This window comes from Mobula hypostoma, unplaced genomic scaffold (assembly GCF_963921235.1).
Source record: "Mobula hypostoma unplaced genomic scaffold, sMobHyp1.1 scaffold_191, whole genome shotgun sequence".
In the NCBI taxonomy this organism is placed as follows: domain Eukaryota; kingdom Metazoa; phylum Chordata; class Chondrichthyes; order Myliobatiformes; family Myliobatidae; genus Mobula; species Mobula hypostoma.
Genome location: NW_026948230.1, coordinates 65,392 through 84,007, shown reverse-complemented (window position 1 = coordinate 84,007; position 18,616 = coordinate 65,392). Strand labels below are relative to the sequence as shown.

The following is an 18,616-nucleotide window of genomic DNA, read 5'->3' as shown; positions in this document are numbered from 1 at the left end:
CTTCGAGCTGTGGGTATCTTTCGATGAGATCTCCTCTGGCTCTCCCCAACCCCAGTCCACTCAATCTCTCCCCGCAGGACACACCCTCCGTCCCAGGGATAGGTCTGGTGGGACCTCTGTGGTACATCTGTCCTTCCTCAGGGAGGGAGAGTGCTCTCTGGACACTGTTCTCTGGGAGTGTTATTACTGGCGCCTGAGGGAGCTGGACCCACTCACGATGGCTCACCCAGTAGTGCTGGGGAGGGAAAGAATCATGGGGGGCAGAGGAGGAAGGGTGGGAAAGGAATACCCGATACTCTCCCCTTCCCTCATCTTCTCCCAACCCCCATGTGATAAGAATATAAGAAACAGGAGCAGGAGTAGGGTATCGGCCTTGTCAAGTCTGTTCCGCCAGTCAATAAGATCATGGGTCATCTGGTCGTGGGTTTGGCTTCACCCACCTGTCTTTTCCCCAGCTGTGCAGAAGTTTCTCTCTCTGTGTCTTAAATATATTTATAATGTAGCCTCTGCTGCTTCTCCGGGTAGAGAATTCCACAGATTCATTACTCTCTGGGAAAGACAGTTCCTCGTCATCTCTGTCCTAAACTATGCTGCTGAATCTTGAGACCATGTCCCCAAGTTGGTGTCGCACTCACAATGAAAACCACTTTTCTGCCGCTATCTTATCCTTTTCATAATTTTAGATGTTTCTATAAAATTCCCTCTAATTCTTCAAATTCCAGTGAGTATAGTCCCAGGTGACGCAATCTCTCCTCATAGGTTAACTCCCTCATCTCCAGAATCAACCTCTGCACCGCCTCCAAAGTCAGTATATTTTTCAAATTTCGAGACCAGGACTGCAACCCTGGAAAGTTGTAGTACTATCACCCTGCCCTTAAATTTAGCCCCTCTAACAATGAAGGCTGACAATTGCATTGGCCTTATTGATAACCTATTGGATCTGCAAACCAACCTTTTGCCATTCATGCACAAGCAGTACACGGCAGTCTTGCACTGCTGAATTTATAATCTGATCTTCCAGTTTTCCTTCCAAAGAGGATGAGCTCGTATTTACCAACATTTTGCTTCAGATAGCAGACCCTAAAACACTCACTGAATCTATCTATATCTCTCTCCAGACTCTCCGCATTCTCTACACAATCAGATTTTCCACTCAGTTCAGTATCACCAGCAAACTCAGATAACCCATGATTGATCCCCTCTTCCAAGTCGTTAACAACCCCAACACCAACCTCGATGGAACTCCACTTACTGCTGACTGCCCACCAGAGAAACACCTATTTATCCCAACATTGCCTTCTGTTGGTTAACCAATCCATATCCATGCTAATACATTAACCCCAAATTATTGATGTCTTCCAACCCCTTCCACCCTCTCCCCACATCCTCCCTCTCCAAACTACCCCTCCACTCCCTCTTCCCCCTACAGACCTTTCACCAACCCCTCTCCCCGCCTCCTGCAGGTATCGACCCAAATTGGACTGGTTTGGTTCGATATCAAGATTGGTTATAGAGTCATACAGCACAGAAACTGCTCAAACCGGTCCATGTCGATCAAGACTGCCATATGATGCTTCCAATCTAAGCATTTGGCCCATATCCTCCAAAACATTTCCGATCCATATGCACTGTCCAAGCGCTTCTTAAATGTTGTTAATGTCCCTGTCTCAATCACATCCTCTGGCAGCTCGTTCCATAAATCCACCACCCTCTGGGTGAAGAAGTTGCCCTTCAGGTTCCTATTAAATCTCTCCCTTCTCACCTTTAACCTGCACCTTTTGCTTCACGATGCGCCAACCTTGGGAAGGAGGGAAATGCAGAGACAGCGTTCTGTGTGCTGTGACGGGGATGTAGAGGGTGGATCTGGAAATGGCTGCTTGCTGATGGAAGGTGTGGCTCTCTTTATCCCTGTGGTCAGCTCAGTAAGAGATGCGAGAGGGTCCCCTCAGAGAAACTGTGTCCCAGGACGCTTCTGCATTGGATGTGGAATATAGGTATGGCTCAAAAACAAATTCTTTGGTGGGTTTGGATGCCATTTGCCATCCACAGCGCAGCACCACCTTCTCACTACACTTCTCCTACCGCCCCTCCCACAGCACGATACTCCCTCCTCACCGCCCCTCCCTCAGCGTGACACTCCCTCCTCGCTGCCCCTCCCTCAGCGTGACGCTCCCTCCTCACCACCCCTCCCTCAGTGTGACGCTCCCTCCTCACCGCCCCTCCCTCAGTGTGACGCTCCCTCCTCACCGCCCCCCCTCAGCGTGACACTCCCTCCTCACCGCCCCTCCCTCAGTGTGACGCTCTCTCCTCACCGCCCCTCCCACAGTGTGACACTCCCTCCTCACCGCGCCTCCCACAGTGAAACGCTCCCTACTCACCGCCCCTCCCTCAGCGTGACACTCCCTCCTCACCGCCCCTCCCTCAGTGTGACGCTCCCTCCTCACCGCCCCTCCCTCAGTGTGACGCTCCCTCCTCACCGCCCCCCCTCAGCGTGACACTCCCTCCTCACCGCCCCTCCCTCAGTGTGACGCTCTCTCCTCACCGCCCCTCCCACAGTGTGACACTCCCTCCTCACCGCGCCTCCCACAGTGAAACGCTCCCTACTCACTGGCCCTCGAACAGTGTGACACTCCCTCCTCACCGCCCCTCCCTCAGCATGACACTCCCTCCTCACCGCCCCTCCCTCAGCACGACGCTCCCTCCTCACCACCCCTCCCACAGCGTGACACTCCCTCCTCACCGCCCCTCGTTCAGCGTGACGCTCCCTCCTCAACGCACCTCCCACGGCGTGACGCTCCCTCCTCACCGCTCCTCCCTCAGCGTGACGCTCCCTCCTCACTGCCCCTCCCTCAGCATGACGCTCCCTCCTCACCGCCCCTCCCTCAGCGTGACGCTCCCTCCTCACCGCCCCTCCCACAGCGTGAAGCTCCCTCATCATCGACACTCCCACAGCGTGACGCTCCCTCCTCACTGCCCCTCCCACAGCGTGACGCTCCCTCCTGACTTCCCTCCCTCAGCGTGACCCTCCCTCATCACCGCCCCTCCCACAGCGTGACACGCCCCCCTCACCGCCCTTCCCTCAGCGTGACGCTCCCTCCTCACCGCCCCTCACACAGCGTAACATTTCCTCCTCACCGCTGCTCCCACAGTGAGACGCTCCCTTCTCACCGCCCCTCCTACAGTGCGATGCTCCCTCCTCACCGCCCCTCCCTCAGCGTGACGCTCCCTCCTCACTGCCCCCCTCCCACAGCGTGACGCTCCCTCCTCACCGCCCCCCCCTCAGCGTGACGCTCCCTCCTCACCGCCCCTCCCTCAGCAGAGCACTCCCTCCTCACCGCCCCTCCCACAGTGTGACACTCCCTCCTCACCGCGCTTCCCACAGTGAAACGCTCCCTACTCACCGCCCCTCGAACAGCGTGACGCTCCCTCCTCACCGCCCCTCCCTCAGCGTGACACTCCCTCCTCTCCGCCCCTCGTTCAGCGTGACGCTCCCTCCTCACCGCCCCTCGCACAGCGTGACGCTTCCTCCTCACCGCCCCTCCCACAGCATGACTCTCCCTCATCATCGACAGTCCCACAGCGTGATGCTCCCTCCTCACCGCCCCTCCCACAGCGTGACACTCCCTCCTGACTGCCCCTCCCTCAACGTGACCCTCCCTCATCACTGCCCCTCCCACAGCATGACGCTCCCTCCTCACTGCCCCTCCCTCAGCGTGACACTACGTCCTCACGGCCCCTCAAACATGGTGACACTCCCTCCTCACCGCCCGTCGCTTGGCGTGACGCTCCCTCCTCATCGCCCCTCCCACAGCGTGACGCTCCCTCATCACCGCCCAACAGCGTGACGCTCCCTCCTCACCACCCCCCCTCAACGTGACGCTCCCTCCTCACCGCCCCTCCCACAGCACAACACTCCCTCCTCACCACCCCTCCCTTAGCGTGATGCTCCCTCCTCACCGCCCCTCCCTCAGCGTGACGCTCCCTCCTCACCGCCCCTCCCTCGGCGTGACGCTCCCTCCTCACCGGCCCTCCCACAGCGTCACACTCCCTCCTTACCACCCCTCCCAGAGCGTGACACTCCCTCCTCACAGCCCCTCCCAGAGCGTGACGCTCCCTCCTCACCGCCCCTCCCTCAGCGTGACACTCCCTCCTCACCGCCCCTCCCACAGTGTGACACTCCCTCCTCACCGCCCCTCGCACAGCGTGACACTCCCTCCTCACCGCGCCTCCCTCAGCGTGACACTCCCTCCTCACCACCCCTCGCACAGTGTGACACTCCCTCCTCACCGCCCCTCCCACAGTGTGACACTCCCTCCTCACCGCCCCTCGCACAGCGTGACACTCCCTCCTCACCGCCCCTCCCAGAGCGTGACGCTCCCTCCTCACCACCCCTCCCACAGTGTGACACTCCCTCCTCACCGCCCCTCCCACAGTGTGACACTCCCTCCTCACCGCCCCTCGCACAGCGTGACACTCCCTCCTCACCGCGCCTCCCACAGTGAAACGCTCCCTACTCACCGCCCCTCGAACAGCGTGACGCTCCCTCCTCACCGCCCCTCCCACAGCGTGACACTCCCTCCTCACCGCCCCTCCCTCAGCACGACGCTCCCTCCTCACCGCCCCTCCCACAGCGTGACACTCCCTCCTCACCACCCCTCATTCAGCGTGACGCTCCCTCCTCAACGCACCTCCCACGGCGTGACGCTCCCTCCTCACCGCCCCTCCCACAGTGTGACGCTCCCTCCTCACCGCCCCTCCCACAGCACAACACTCCCTCCTCACCACCCCTCCCTTAGCGTGATGCTCCCTCCTCACCGCCCCTCCCTCAGCGTGACGCTCCCTCCTCACCGCCCCTCCCTCGGCGTGACGCTCCCTCCTCACCGGCCCTCCCACAGCGTCACACTCCCTCCTCACCGCCCCTCCCACAGCGTGACGCTCCCTCCTCACCGCCCCTCCCAGAGCGTGACGCTCCCTCCTCACCGCCCCTCCCACAGTGTGACACTCCCTCTTCACCGCCCCTCGCACAGCGTGACACTCCCTCCTCACTGCCCCTCCCACAGCATGAAGTTCCCTCCTCACCAACCCTCCCTCAGCGTGATGCTCCCTCCTCACTGCCCCTCCCACAGTGAGATGCTCCCTCCTCACCGCCCCTCCCACGGTGTGACACTCCCTCCTCACCACCCCTCCCACGGTGTGACGCTCCCTCCTCACCGCTCTTCCCTCAGCATGACGCTCCCTCCTCACCGCCCCTCCCACAGCGTGACGCTCCCTCCTCACCGCCCCCCCTCAGCGTAAAGCTCCCTCCTGACCGCCCCTCCCACAGCGTGACGCTCCCTCCTCACCGCCCCTCCCACAGGGTGACGCTCCCTCCTCACCGCCCCTCCCACAGCGTGACGCTCCCTCCTCGCCGCCCCTCCCTCAGCGTGACGCTCCCTCCTCACCAACCCTCCCTCAGCGTGATGCTCCCTCCTCACTTCCCCTCCCACAGTGAGACGCTCCCTCCTCACCGCCCCTCCCTGAGCGTGACACTCCCTCCACACCACCCCTCCCACGGTGTGACGCTCCCTCCTCACCGCCCCTCCCACGGTGTGACACTCCCTCCTCACCACCCCTCCCACGGTGTGACGCTCCCTCCTCACCACCCCTCCCACAGCGTGACACTCCCTCCTCACCGCTCTTCCCTCAGCGTGACGCTCCCTCCTCACCGCCCCTCCCACAGCGTGACGCTCCCTCCTCACCGACCCTCACTCAGCGTAAAGCTCCCTCCTCACCGCCCCTCCCACAGGGTGACGCTCCCTCCTCACTGCCCCTCCCTTAGCGTGACGCTCCCTCATCATCGACACTCCCACAGCGTGACGCTCCCTCCTCACCGCCCCTCCCACAGCGTGACACTCCCTCCTCACCGCTCCTCCCTCAGCGTGACAATCCCTCCTCACCGCCCCTCCCTCAGCGTGACGTTCCCTCCTCACCGCCCCTCCCTCAGCGTGACGCTCCCTCCTCACCGCCCCTCCCTCAGCATGACACTCCCTCCTCACCGCCCAACAGCGTGACGCTCCCTCCTCACCACCCTTCCCTCAACGTGATGCTCCCTCCTCACCGCCCCTCCCACAGCACGACACTCATTCCTCACCACCCCTCCCTTAGTGTGATGCTCCCTCCTTACCGCTCCTCCCTCAGCGTGACACTCCCTCAGCACCACCCCCTCCCTTAGCGTGACGCTCCCTCCACACCGCCCCTCCCTCAGCGTGACGCTCCCTCCTCACCGCCCCTCCCACAGCGTCACACTCCCTCCTTACCACCCCTCCGACAGTGTGACACTCCCTTCTCACCGCCCCTCCCACAGCGCGATGCTCCCTCCTCACCGCCCCTCCCACAGCGTGAAGCTCCCTCCTCACCAACCCTCCCTCAGCGTGACGCTCCCTCCTCACCGCCCCTCCCTGAGCGTGACACTCCCTCCTCACAGCCCCTCCCACAGTGTGACACTCCCTCCTCACCGCCCCTCCCACAGCGTGACGCTCCCTCCTCACCGCCCCTCCCACGGTGTGACACTCCCTCATCACCGCCCCTCCCTCAGCGTGACACTCCCTCATCACCACCCCTCCCTCAGCGTGACACTCCCTCCTCACCGCCCCTCCCACAGCGTGACGCTCCCTCCTCACCGCACCTCCCACAGCGTGACACTCCCTCCTCACCGCCCCTCCCTCAGCGTGACGCTCCCTCACCTCCCCTCCCACGGCGTGACGCTCCCTGCTCACCGCCCCTCCCACAGCATGATGCTCCCTCCTCACCGCCCCTCCCTCAGCGTGACGCTCCCTCCTCACTGCCCCTCCCACAGCGTGACGCTCCCTCATCATCGACACTCCCACAGCGTGACGCTCCCTCCTCACCGCCCCTCCCACAGCGTGACGCTCCCTCCTCACCGCCCCTCCCACAGCGTGACACTCCCTTCTGACTGCCCCTCCCTCAGCGTGACCCTCACTCCTCACTGCCCCTCTCACAGCGTGACACTCCCTCCTCACCGCCCCTCCCCCAGTGTGACACTCCCTCCTCACTGCCCCTCCCTCAGCGTGACACTACATCCTCACGGCCCCTCAAACATGGTGACACTCCCTCCTCACCGCCCCTCCCACAGCGTGACACCCCCCCCTCACCGCCCTTCCCTCAGTGTGACGCTCCCTCCTCACCGCCCCTCCCACAGCATGACGCTCCCTCCTCACCGCCCCTCCCTCAGCCTGACGCTCCCTCCTCACCGCCCCTCCCACAGCGTGACGCTCCCTCATCATCGACACTCCCACAGCGTGACGCTCCCTCCTCACCGCCCCTCCCTCAGCGTGACCCTCCCTCATCACCGCCCCTCCCACAGCGTGACACTCCCTCCTCACTGCCCCTCCCTCAGCGTGACCCTCCCTCATCACCGCCCCTCCCACAGCGTGACACTCCCTCCTCACCGCCCCTCCCACAGCATGACGCTCCCTCCACACTGCCCCTCCCTCAGCGTGACACTACATTCTCACGGCCCCTCAAACATGGTGACACTCCCTCCTCACAGCCCGTCGCTCGGCGTGACGCTCCCTTCTCACTTCCACTCCCACGGTGAGATACTCCCTCCTCACCACTCCACCCTCAGCGTGACACTCCGGCCTCACCGCCCCTCCCTCAGTGTGACACCCTCCTCATCACCCCCCGTCAGTGTGACACTCCCTCCTCACCGCCCAACAGCGTGACGCTCCCTCCTCACCACCCCTCCCTCAACGTGACGCTCCCTCCTCACCGCCCCTCCCACAGCACGACACTCATTCCTCACCACCCCTCCCTTAGTGTGATGCTCCCTCCTTACCGCTCCTTGCTCAGCGTGACACTCCCTCCTCACTGCCCCTCCCTCAGCGTGACACTCCCTCCTCACTGCCCCTCCCACAGCGTGACGCTCCCTCCTCACCGCCCCTCCCACAGCGTGAAGCTCCCTCCTCACCAACCCTCCATCAGCGTGATGCTCCCTCCTCACTGCCCCTCTCACAGTGAGACGCTCCCTCCTCACCTCCCCTCCCTGAGCGTGACACTCCCTCCTCAAAGCCCCTCCCACAGCGTGACGCTCCCTCCTCACCGCCCCTCCCACAGTGTGACACTCCCTCCTCAACGCCCCTCCCACAGCGTGACGCTCCCTCCTCACCACCCCTCCCACAGTGAGATGCTCCCTCCTCACCTCCCCTCCCTCAGCGTAAAGCTCCCTCTGCACCGCCCCTCTCACAGCGTAACACTCCCTACTCACCATCCCTCCCTCAGCGTGAAGCTTCCTCCTCAGCGCCCCTCCCTCAGCGTGACGCTCCCTCCTCACCGCCCCTCCGACAGCGTGACGCTCCCTCCTCACCGCCCCTCCCTCAGCGTGACACTCCCTACTCACCATCCCTCCCTCAGCGTGAAGCTTCCTCCTCAGCGCCCCTCCCTCAGCGTGACGCTCCCTTCTCACCACCCCTCCCACAGCACGACACTCCCTCCTCACTGCCCCTCCCACAGCGTGACGCTCCCTCCTCACCGCCCCTCCCTCAGCGTGACGCTCCCTCCTCACCGCCCCTCCCTCAGCGTGACACTCCCTCCTCACCGTCCCTCCCACAGCATGACACTCCCTCCTCACCGCCCCACCCTCAGTGTGACACTCCCTCCTCACTGCCCCTCCCACAGCGTGACGCTCGCTCCTCACCGCCCCTCCCTCAGCGTGACACTCCCGCCTCACCGCCCCTCCCTCAGCGTGATGCTCCCTCATCACCGCATCTCCCACAGTGTGACGCTCCCTCCTCACCGCCCCTCCCTCAGCGTGACGCTCCCTCATCACCGCATCTCCCACAGCACGACACTCCCTCCTCACGGCCCCTCCCTAAGCGTGACACTCGCTCCTCACCGCCCCTCCCACAGTGAGACACTCCCTCCTCACCGCCCCTCCCTCAGCGTGACGCTCCCTCATCACCGCATCTCCCACAGTGTGACGCTCCCTCCTCACCGCCCCTCCCTCAGCGTGACACTCCCTCATCACCGCATCTCGCACAGCACGACCCTCCCTCATCACCACCCCTCCCACAGCATGACGCTCCCTCCTCACTGCCCCTCCCTCAGCGTGACACTACGTCCTCACGGCCCCTCAACCATGGTGACACTCCCTCTTCACCGCCCGTCGCTCGGCGTGACGCTCACTCCTGACCGCCCCTCCCTCAGTGTGTCACTCCCTCCTGACCGCCCCTCCCTCAACGTGACGCTCCCTCCTGACCGGCCCTCCCTCAGCGTGTCACTCCCTCCTGACCGCCCCTCCCTCAGCGTGACACTCCCTCCTCACCGCCCCTCGCACAGCGTGACGCTCCCTCCTCACCTCCCCTCTGACAGCGTGACACTCCCTCCTCGCAGCCCGTCCGACAGCGTGACACTCCCTCCTCACCGCCCCTCCCTCAGCGTGACGCTCCCTCCTCACCGCCCCTCCGACAGCGTGACGCTCCCTCCTCACCGCCCCTCCCTCAGCGTGACGCTCCCTCCTCACCGCCCCTCCCACGGCACGACACTTCCTCCTCACTGCCCCTCCGACAGCGTGACACTCCCTCCTCACCACCCCTCCCTCAGCGTGATGCTCCGTCCTCACCGCCCCCCCACAACATTGCCTTTAGTCGGTTTGTCTGTTTTACGCATATATTTCTTGTCTCTCACCCCCACCTTTTCTGCGCTCCTTCTCTTTCCACCCCCTTGTCTGTTTCCCACACTCCCTCCTGCCTCCCTCTGTCCATTCCTCTCACCTTCCTCATTCTACCCTCCCCCCCTCCCCACGACACCCCGCATTTTTCCTCCTGCTCCTCCCTCCTCCCTGCCCCTCCAACCCCTCCCCCCTCCCCCCACCCCACACCTCTTGCAGCGTGTCCTGGTTTGGAGGTACTCTGCTCGATGACCACAAATCCACCTGGTCTGACTCTACGCAGCCCCCTCCTCATCCAGCTCCCACCCCTGATGATGCCTTCCGCCCTGGCCATTGTGGGGTCTTCTCCCTCAGCTGCTGGGCCGAGCCACCGATGGAGCCTGCTCTGCCACTCTCTTGCCCCAGGAAGGAGGTGGGAGACCGCTGCCCATCCGAAGGGGAGGAGTCTGCTCTTCGCCCTGGTTCCCCAGAGGAAAGGGAGGGGGAAGTAGGGCGGCCCATCTGCCCCTCCCTGTGGCAGCGGGTGCGCAGGGTCTTCCTCTCTAAGCAGTTCAAGTCTGAGAAGTTGGAGCTTCTCTACCAGCGTTACCTGCTGCGCCTTAACCAGGGCAGTCTCACAGTGCTGCTGGGTCTGCTGGCACTGGTGTGCGGCCTCCTCACCGTCCTGCACTGGGCCCAGGGGCCCCCGCGGGCCCCCTACCTGGGCGTGCTGTCGGCCGCCACCGGCTTCCTGCTCCTGCTGGCGGGGGCCTGCAGTCTCGGCCCCAGCCCCCAGCGTGGCCGGGTCAGCCTGGCCTGCTATCTGGTGGTGGGGCTGCTGCTAGCGGTGCAGACGGCCGTCCTGCTCGGCCTGTGGCCCCCCAGCCCCTCTGGTGGCCTCTGGTGGTCTGTCCTCTCCGTCCACGTCATCTACGCCCTGCTGCCAGTCCGCATGAGGGTGGCGGTGGTCAGCAGCGCCCTCCTCTCCGCCCTGCACCTGGCTGTGTGCTGGTACTGCAACCGGGAGGAGCCCTTCCTCAGGAAGCAGGTGAGGGGGAGGCTGGGGAGGGGCAGGGGGAGGGTGTCCTGATGCCACAAGTGGGAAGAAACCACTTCCCTGGGCAGAGGGTGGGACGGGGCAAGATGGAGGGGACGGGGGAGGACTCCTCCTTGACGAAGTAGTTGGGGAGTGCGAGGAGAGGGAGGTGTGCTCTGGTGGTTTGCGGGGAGGAGGAGGTGGGGAACTGTGTCCAGGATGCCTTCCTCAGAAGCAGATGACAGGTTCGGGGCCTGCCTTGTCTGTGCCAAACTAGTTAAGCTTTTAATTAAGCACCTAACTAAACAAATCTCTTCTGCTGACAAACAATGTCTATCTTCCACCATCACCGTGGCAGCACTCTCTGTGCGTAAAAAAAACAACTTGCAATATACGTCTCCTTAGAATTCAACCTCTCACCTTAAATGCATGCCTTCTGGGATTAGGCAATTCGACCCTGGGGGTGAAAGATTCCAGCTGTCTACTCTATCTATGCCTCGCAAATTCCTATAAACCGCTCTCAGATCTCCCCTCAGTCTCTGCCGCTCCAGAGAAAACAAGCCAAGTTTGTCCAAACCTCTCGTAATAGCTCGTGTCCTCTAATCCAGGCAGCAGAGGGGTTCAGCCAGACACGTGGATGTGAAGGCAATGGAGGGAGATGGACATTGTGCAGGCAGAAGGGATTAGTTTAGTTTGGCAGCAATATCTGAGCCAAAGAGTCTGTTCTATGTCCCAAAGATCCTTCATAGGAATGTTCGGCATCTGGGAACAGAGGAGCTGTGAAATGTTTCAGGCCACAGAACTGGGAAAGAGAGAGAATATCAGCTCTAAATTACAGACAACACGAAGGGCATAAATTAGAGTGAAGGAAAAGAGTGCACGAAAGTCCTGTTTTGCACAAAGATACAATCAGAGGCAAGTCCATGGCAGTGTAAGAGATGGTCACGGTGTTGCTGTACTGACAGTAGTGATCAGGGTTGTGCTGGTTGGTTCAGGAACTGAATGGTTGAAGGGAAGTTGCTGTTCCTGAACCTGGTGGTGTGGGACTTCAGGCTTCTGTACCTCCTGTCCGATGGGAGCTGTGAGAAGATGGGATGGCCCAGATGGAGGGGATCTCTGATGATGGACATTTTGCCTGGTAGTTTGCCTCCCAGGTGCCAGGGTCTGAGGTGTTTCTGATCGCGTCCACGATATCCTGAAGTGGGAAGGTAAACAGCCAGAGGTTGTGGTACATATTAGTGCCAATGACATAGGCAGGAAAAGGGGGGAGGTCCTGAAAACAGACGACAGGGAATTAGGAAGGAAGTTGAGAAGCAGGACCTCAAAGGTAGTAATCTCGGGATTACTGCCTGTGCCACATGACAGTGAGTATAGGAAGAGAATGAGGTGGAGGATAAATGTGTGGCTGAGGGATTGGAGCAGGGGGCAGGGATTCAGATTTCTGGATCATTGGGACCTCTTTTGGGGCAGGAGTGACCTGTACAAAAAGGACGGGATGCACTTGAAGCTGAGGGGGACCAATATTCTGCCAGGCAGGTTTGCTAAGGCTATTGGGGAGAGTTTAAACAAGAATTGCTGGGGGGTGGGAACCAAACTGGTGGAAGGGGTGGTTGGCTCACAAATAGAGAAAGCTTGGAGACAGTGCGAGAGGGAGGATAGGCTGGTGATAGAGAAGGGACGCACTCAGACTGAAGGTTTGAGATGTGTCTATTTTAACGCAAGGAGTATTGTGAACAAAGCAGGTGAGATTAGAGCGTGGATCAGTACTTGGAGCTATGATGTGACCATTACAGAGACTTGGATGGCTCAGGGGCAGGAATGGTTACTTAGAGTGCCAGGCTTTAGATGTTTCAGAAAGGACAGGGAGGGAGGCAAAAGAGGTGGGGGCGTGGCACTGCTGATCAGAGATAGTGTCACGGCTGCAGAAAAGGAGGAAGTCATGGAGGGATTGTCAATGGAGTCTCTGTGGGTGGAAGTTAGAAACAGGAAGGGGTCAATGACTCTACTGGTTATTTTTTATAGACCACCCAATAGTAAAAGGGACATTGAAGAGCAGATAGGGAGACAGATTCCGGAAAGGTGTAATAATAACAGGGTTTTTGTGATTTTAACTTCCCAAATATTGATTGGCATCTCCCACGAGCAAGGGGTTTAGATGGGGTGGAGTTTGTTAGGTGTGTTCAGGAAGGTTTCTTGACACAATATGTAGATAAGCCTACAAGAGTAGAGACCGTACTTGATCTGGTATTGGGAAATGAACCGAGTCAGGTGTCAGATCTCTCGGTGGGAGAGCATTTTGGAGATAGTGATCACAATTCCATCTCCTTTACCATAGCATTGGAGAGAGATAGAACAGACAAGTTAGGAAAGCATTTAATTGGATTAAGGGGTGTTTAATTGGATTAAGAGGCTATCAGGCAGGAACTTGGAAGCATAAATTGGGAACAGATGTTCTCAGGGAAATGTACAGCAGAAATGTGGTAAATGTTCAGGGGATATTTGCGTGGAGTTCTGCATAGGTACGTTCCAATGAGACAGGGAAAGGATGGTAGGGTACAGGAATAGTGGTGTACAAAGGCTGTTGTAAGTCTAGTCAATAAGAAAAGAAGAGCTTATGAAAAGTTAAAAAAAACTAGGTAATGATAGAGATCTAGAAGATTATAAGGCTAACAGGAAGGAGATTAAGAATGAAATTAGGAGAGCCAGAAGGGGCCTTGAGAAGCCCTTGGAGGACAGGATCAAAGAAAACCCCAAGGCATTCTACAAGCATGTGAAGAGCAAGAGGATAAGACGTGAGAGAATAGGACCAATCAAGTGTGACAGTGGAAAAGTGTGTATGGAACCGGAGGAGATAGCAGAGGTACTCAATGAATACTTTGCTTCAGTATTCACTACGTAAAAAGATCTTGGCGATTGTAGGGATGACTTACAGCAGACTGAAAAGCTTGAGCATGTAGATATTAAGGAAGAGGATGTGCTGGAGCTTTTGGAAAGCATCAAGTTGGGTAAGTCACCTGGACCGGATGAGATGTACCCCAGGCTACTGTGGGAGGCGAGGGAGGAGATTGCTGAGCCTCTGGTAATGATCTTTGCATCATCAATGGGGACGGGAGAGGTTCTGAAAGATTGGAGGGTTGCAGGTGTTGTTCCCTTATTCAAGAAAGGGAGTAGAGATAGCCCAGGAAATTATAGACCAGTGAGCCTTATTTCAGTTGTTTGTAAGTTGATGGAGAAGATCCTGAGATGCAGGATTTATGAATATTTGGAGAGGCATAACATGATTAGGAATAGCCAGCATGGCTTTGTGAAAGGCAGGTTGTGCCTTACGAGCCTGATGGAAATTTTTGAGGATGTGATTAAACACATTGATGAGGGTAGAGCAGTAAATGTAGTGTCTACGGATTTCAGCAAGGCATTTAACAAGATACCCCATGCAAGCTTATTGAGAAAGTGAGGAGGCATGGAATCCAAGGGGACATCGCTTTGTGGATCCAGAACTGGCTTGCCCACAGAAGGCAAAGAGTGGTTGTGGACAGGTCATATTCTGCATGGAGGTCGGCGATCAGTGGTGTGCCTCAGGGATCTGTTCTGGGACCCATTCTCTTGATTTTTATAAATGACCTGGATGAGGAAGTGAAGGGATGGGTTAGTAAATTTGTTGATGACACAAAGGTTGGGGGTGTTGTGGATAGTGTGGAGGGCTGTCAGAGGTTACAGCGGGACTCCTGGATAGATACATGGAGCTCGGAAAAATAGAGGGCTATGGGTAAACCAAGGTAATCTCTATAGTAAGGACATGTTTGGCACAGCTTTGTGGGCCAAAGGGCCTGTACTGTACCGTGGGTTTTCTGTGTTTCTATGTTGCTTTGTTAAGGAAGCACCTCCTGTAGATGCTACTGATGGTGGGGAGGGATGTGCCCGTGATGTACTGGACAGAGTCTGCTGCTCTCTGTGTCTTGTGTTCCCACACATTTAAATTACTGTACCAGCCTGTGATGCAGTCAGTCAGGACACCTCCTGCAGTGCAGAGTACAGACAGTGGTGAGTAGGAGTGCGACAGGAATCGTCGGGTGACTTCACAGACTGAACGAAGGTGTTCTGCAAAGGGAGCAGCTGGTCTCATTTAGGTTTAGGTTTAGCAGGTTTACGTCTGGCAGGGCACCAGCAGATGTCCCTATCCCTGAGAGGTGAGTGGGTCACTGTGGAGATCAGCACCTGGAGCAGGGAACAGAGATGAGGTTGAAGGAACAGTGATGTGTGAAAACTCTTCAACAGAAATTAAATAATTTTAAGGATCTCCCCCTCTCCGTCTCCATTCACTGGCACTCTCTAGTAATGGCCTGCCATCACTGTTTATTCAGGGTGAAAGTCACTGTGTAACTCTACAGAGTTACTGTTTATTCAGGGTGAGGGTCACTCACTGTGTAACTGTACAGAGTCACTGTTTATTCAGGGTGAGGGTCACTAGTGTAACTGTACAGAGTCACTGTTTATTCAGGGTGAGGGTCACTGTGTAACTGTACAGAGTCACTGTTTATTCAGGGTGAGGGTCACTCCTGTGTAACTGTACAGAGTCACTGTTTATTCAGGGTGAGGGTCACTGTGTAACTGTACAGAGTCACTGTTTATTCAGGGTGAGGGTCACTATGTAACTGTACAGAGTCACTGTTTATTCAGGGTGAGGTCACTTACTGTGTAACTGTACAGAGTCACTGTTTATTCAGGGTGAGGGTCACTGTGTAACTGTACAGAGTCACTGTTTATTCAGGGTGAGGGTCACTCACTGTGTAACTGTACAGAGTCACTGTTTATTCAGGGTGAGGGTCACTGTGTAACTGTACAGAGTCACTGTTTATTCAGTGTGAGGGTCACTCACTGCGTAACTGTACAGAGTCACTGTTTAATCAGGGTGATGGTCACAGTGTAACTGTACAGAGTCACTGTTTATTCAGGGTGAGGGTCACTCACTGTGTAACTGTACAGCGTCACCGTTTATTCAGGGTGAGGGTCACTGTGTCTCTGTACAGAGTCAGTGTTTATTCAGGGTGAGGGTCACTGTGTAAATGTACAGAGTCACTGTTTATTCAGGGTGAGGATCACTCACTGCGTAACTGTACAGAGTCAGTGTTTATTCAGGGTGAGGGTCACTCACTGCGTAACTGTACAGAGTCACTGTTTATTCAGGGTGAGGGTCACTCACTGTGTAACTGTACAGAGTCACTGTTTATTCAGGGTGAGGGTCACTGTGTAACTGTACAGAGTCACTGTTTATTCAGGGTAAGGGTCACTCGCTCTGTAACTGTACAGGGTCACTGTATATTCAGGGTGAGGATCACTCACTGCGTAACTGTACAGAGTCATTGTTTAATCAGGGTGACGGTCACAGTGTAACTGTACAGAGTCACTGTTTATTCAGGGTGAGGGTCACTCGCTGTGTAACTGTACAGGGCCACTGTTTATTCAGGGTGAGGGTCACTCACTGTGTACCTGTACTGAGTCACTGTTTATTCAGGGTGAGGGTCACTGTGTAACTGTACAGAGTCACTGTTTATTCAGGGTGTGGGTCACTGTGTCACTGTACAGAGTCACTGTTTATTCAGGGTGAGGGTCACTGTGTCTCTGTACAGAGTCAGTGTTTATTCAGGGTGAGGGTCACTGTGTAAATGTACAGAGTCACTGTTTATTCAGGGTGAGGATCACTCACTGTGTAACTGTACAGAGTCACTGTTTATTCAGGGTGAGGGTCACTCACTGTGTAACTGTACAGAGTCACTGTTTATTCAGGGTGAGGGTCACTCACTGTGTAACTGTACAGAGTCACTGTTTATTCAGGGTGAGGATCACTCACTGCGTAACTGTACAGAGTCAGTGTTTATTCAGGGTGAGGGTCACTCTGTGTAACTGTACAGAGTCACTGTTTATTCAGGGTGAGGGTCACTCACTGTGTAACTGTACAGAGTCACTGTTTATTCAGGGTGAGGGTCACTCTGTGTAACTGTACAGAGTCACTGTTTATTCAGGGTGAGGGTCACTCACTGTGTAACTGTACAGAGTCACTGTTTATTCAGGGTGAGGGTCACTCTGTAACTGTACAGAGTCACTGTTTATTCAGGGTGAGGTCACTCACTGTGTAACTGTACAGGGTCACTGTTTATTCAGGGTGAGGGTCACTCACTGCGTAACTGTACAGAGTCACTGTTTATTCAGGGTGAGGGTCACAGTGTAACTGTACGTGACTGTTATCATAAATTAAGATGTTTCTGGCCTGGTTACATCAGAGTCACTGTTTATTCAGGGGAGGAGAGATAACTGACAATCAGGTCTGAGATGTACAGGGAGTAGAGTTTATTCAGGGTGAGGGTCACCCTTGAACGGTCACTGTTTACATGGTGGAGGGATGCCCAGCTGTAATCAGGTCGTAATTAGGAGGGTCACTTGTGAGTAACAGAGTCACTGTTTATCAGGGTGAGGGTCACTCGTGTAACTGTACAGACACTGTTTATTCAGGGTGAAGGGTACGACAGCGGGTACTGTTGGTCCGCCTTGCTGGGTGCCGGGTTCACTGCAGAGTCACTGTTTATTCAGGGTGAGGGGTCACAGTCGTACTGTACAGAGGCACTGTTTATTCAGGGTGAGGGTCACTCCGTGTAACTGTACAGAGTCACTGTTTATTCAGGGTGAGGCAACGTTACTGCGAACTGAATACTAAACTGGACTGACTTGGAGTCACTGTCTGGTATTATCCCGAGACAACGATAGGTGAGTCTGTTACTTAATCTGTCACATGTGGGTATCATTGTTGAACTGTTGCATTTATTATCCTTTCGATTACTGTGTTGCTTGTTTCTTTAATAATACTTTCTTAGTTCTAGTACTCCAGACTAACTGAGTGACTGTTTATTCGGGTGTACGTCACTGTACAGAGTCACTGTTTATTCAGGGTGAGGGTCACTCGCTGTGTAACTGTACAGAGTCACTGTTTATTCAGGGTGAGGGTCACTCACTGTGTAACTGTACAGAGTCACTGTTTATTCAGGGTGAGGGTCACTCACTGTGTAACTGTACAGAGTCACTGTTTATTCAGGGTGAGGGTCACTGTTGTAACTGTACAGAGTCACTGTTTATTCAGGGTGAGGATCACTCACTGCGTAATTGTACAGAGTCAGTGTTTATTCAGGGTGAGGGTCACTCACTGTGTAACTGTACAGAGTCACTGTTTATTCAGGGTGAGGGTCACTCGCTGTGTAACTGTACAGAGTCACTGTTTATTCAGGGTGAGGGTCACTCACTGTGTAACTGTACAGAGTCACTGTTTATTCAGGGTGAGGGTCACTGTGTAACTGTACAGAGTCACTGTTTATTCAGGGTGAGGGTCACTCACTGTGTAACTGTACAGAGTCACTGTTTATTCAGGGTGAGGGTCACTCACTGCGTAACTGTACAGAGTCACTGTTTATTCAGGGTGAGGGTCACAGTGTAACTGTACAGAGTCACTGTTTATTCAGGGTGAGGGTCACTCGCTGTGTAACTGTACAGGGCCACTGTTTATTCAGGGTGAGGGTCACTCACTGTGTACCTGTACTGAGTCACTGTTTATTCAGGGTGAGGGTCACTGTGTAACTGTACAGAGTCACTGTTTATTCAGGGTGAGGGTCACTATGTCACTGTACAGAGTCACTGTTTATTCAGGGTGAGGGTCACTCACTGTGTAACTGTACAGAGTCACTGTTTATTCAGGGTGACGGTCACAGTGTAACTGTACAGAGTCACTGTTTATTCAGGGTGAGGGTCACTCACTGTGTAACTGTACAGAGTCACTGTTTATTCAGGGTGAGGGTCACTGTGTAACTGTACAGAGTCACTGTTTATTCAGGGTGAGGGTCACTGTGTAACTGTACAGAGTCACTGTTTATTCAGGGTGAGGGTCACTCACT

The 18,616-nt window shown here is 56.4% G+C and overlaps 1 protein-coding gene across 1 annotated transcript in view; it reads left to right on the top strand.

The window, feature by feature from the left end:
* The window catches only part of LOC134342046 (adenylate cyclase type 5-like), a gene marked incomplete at its 3' end in the record, with an annotated part of 80,288 nt that overhangs the window by 773 nt on the left and 60,899 nt on the right, over window positions 1-18,616 (top strand). The window contains exon 2 of the mRNA XM_063039985.1: window positions 9,887-10,694. Within this exon, the coding sequence (XP_062896055.1) occupies window positions 9,887-10,694 (808 nt within the window). The remainder of the gene's footprint in view (window positions 1-9,886; window positions 10,695-18,616) is intronic.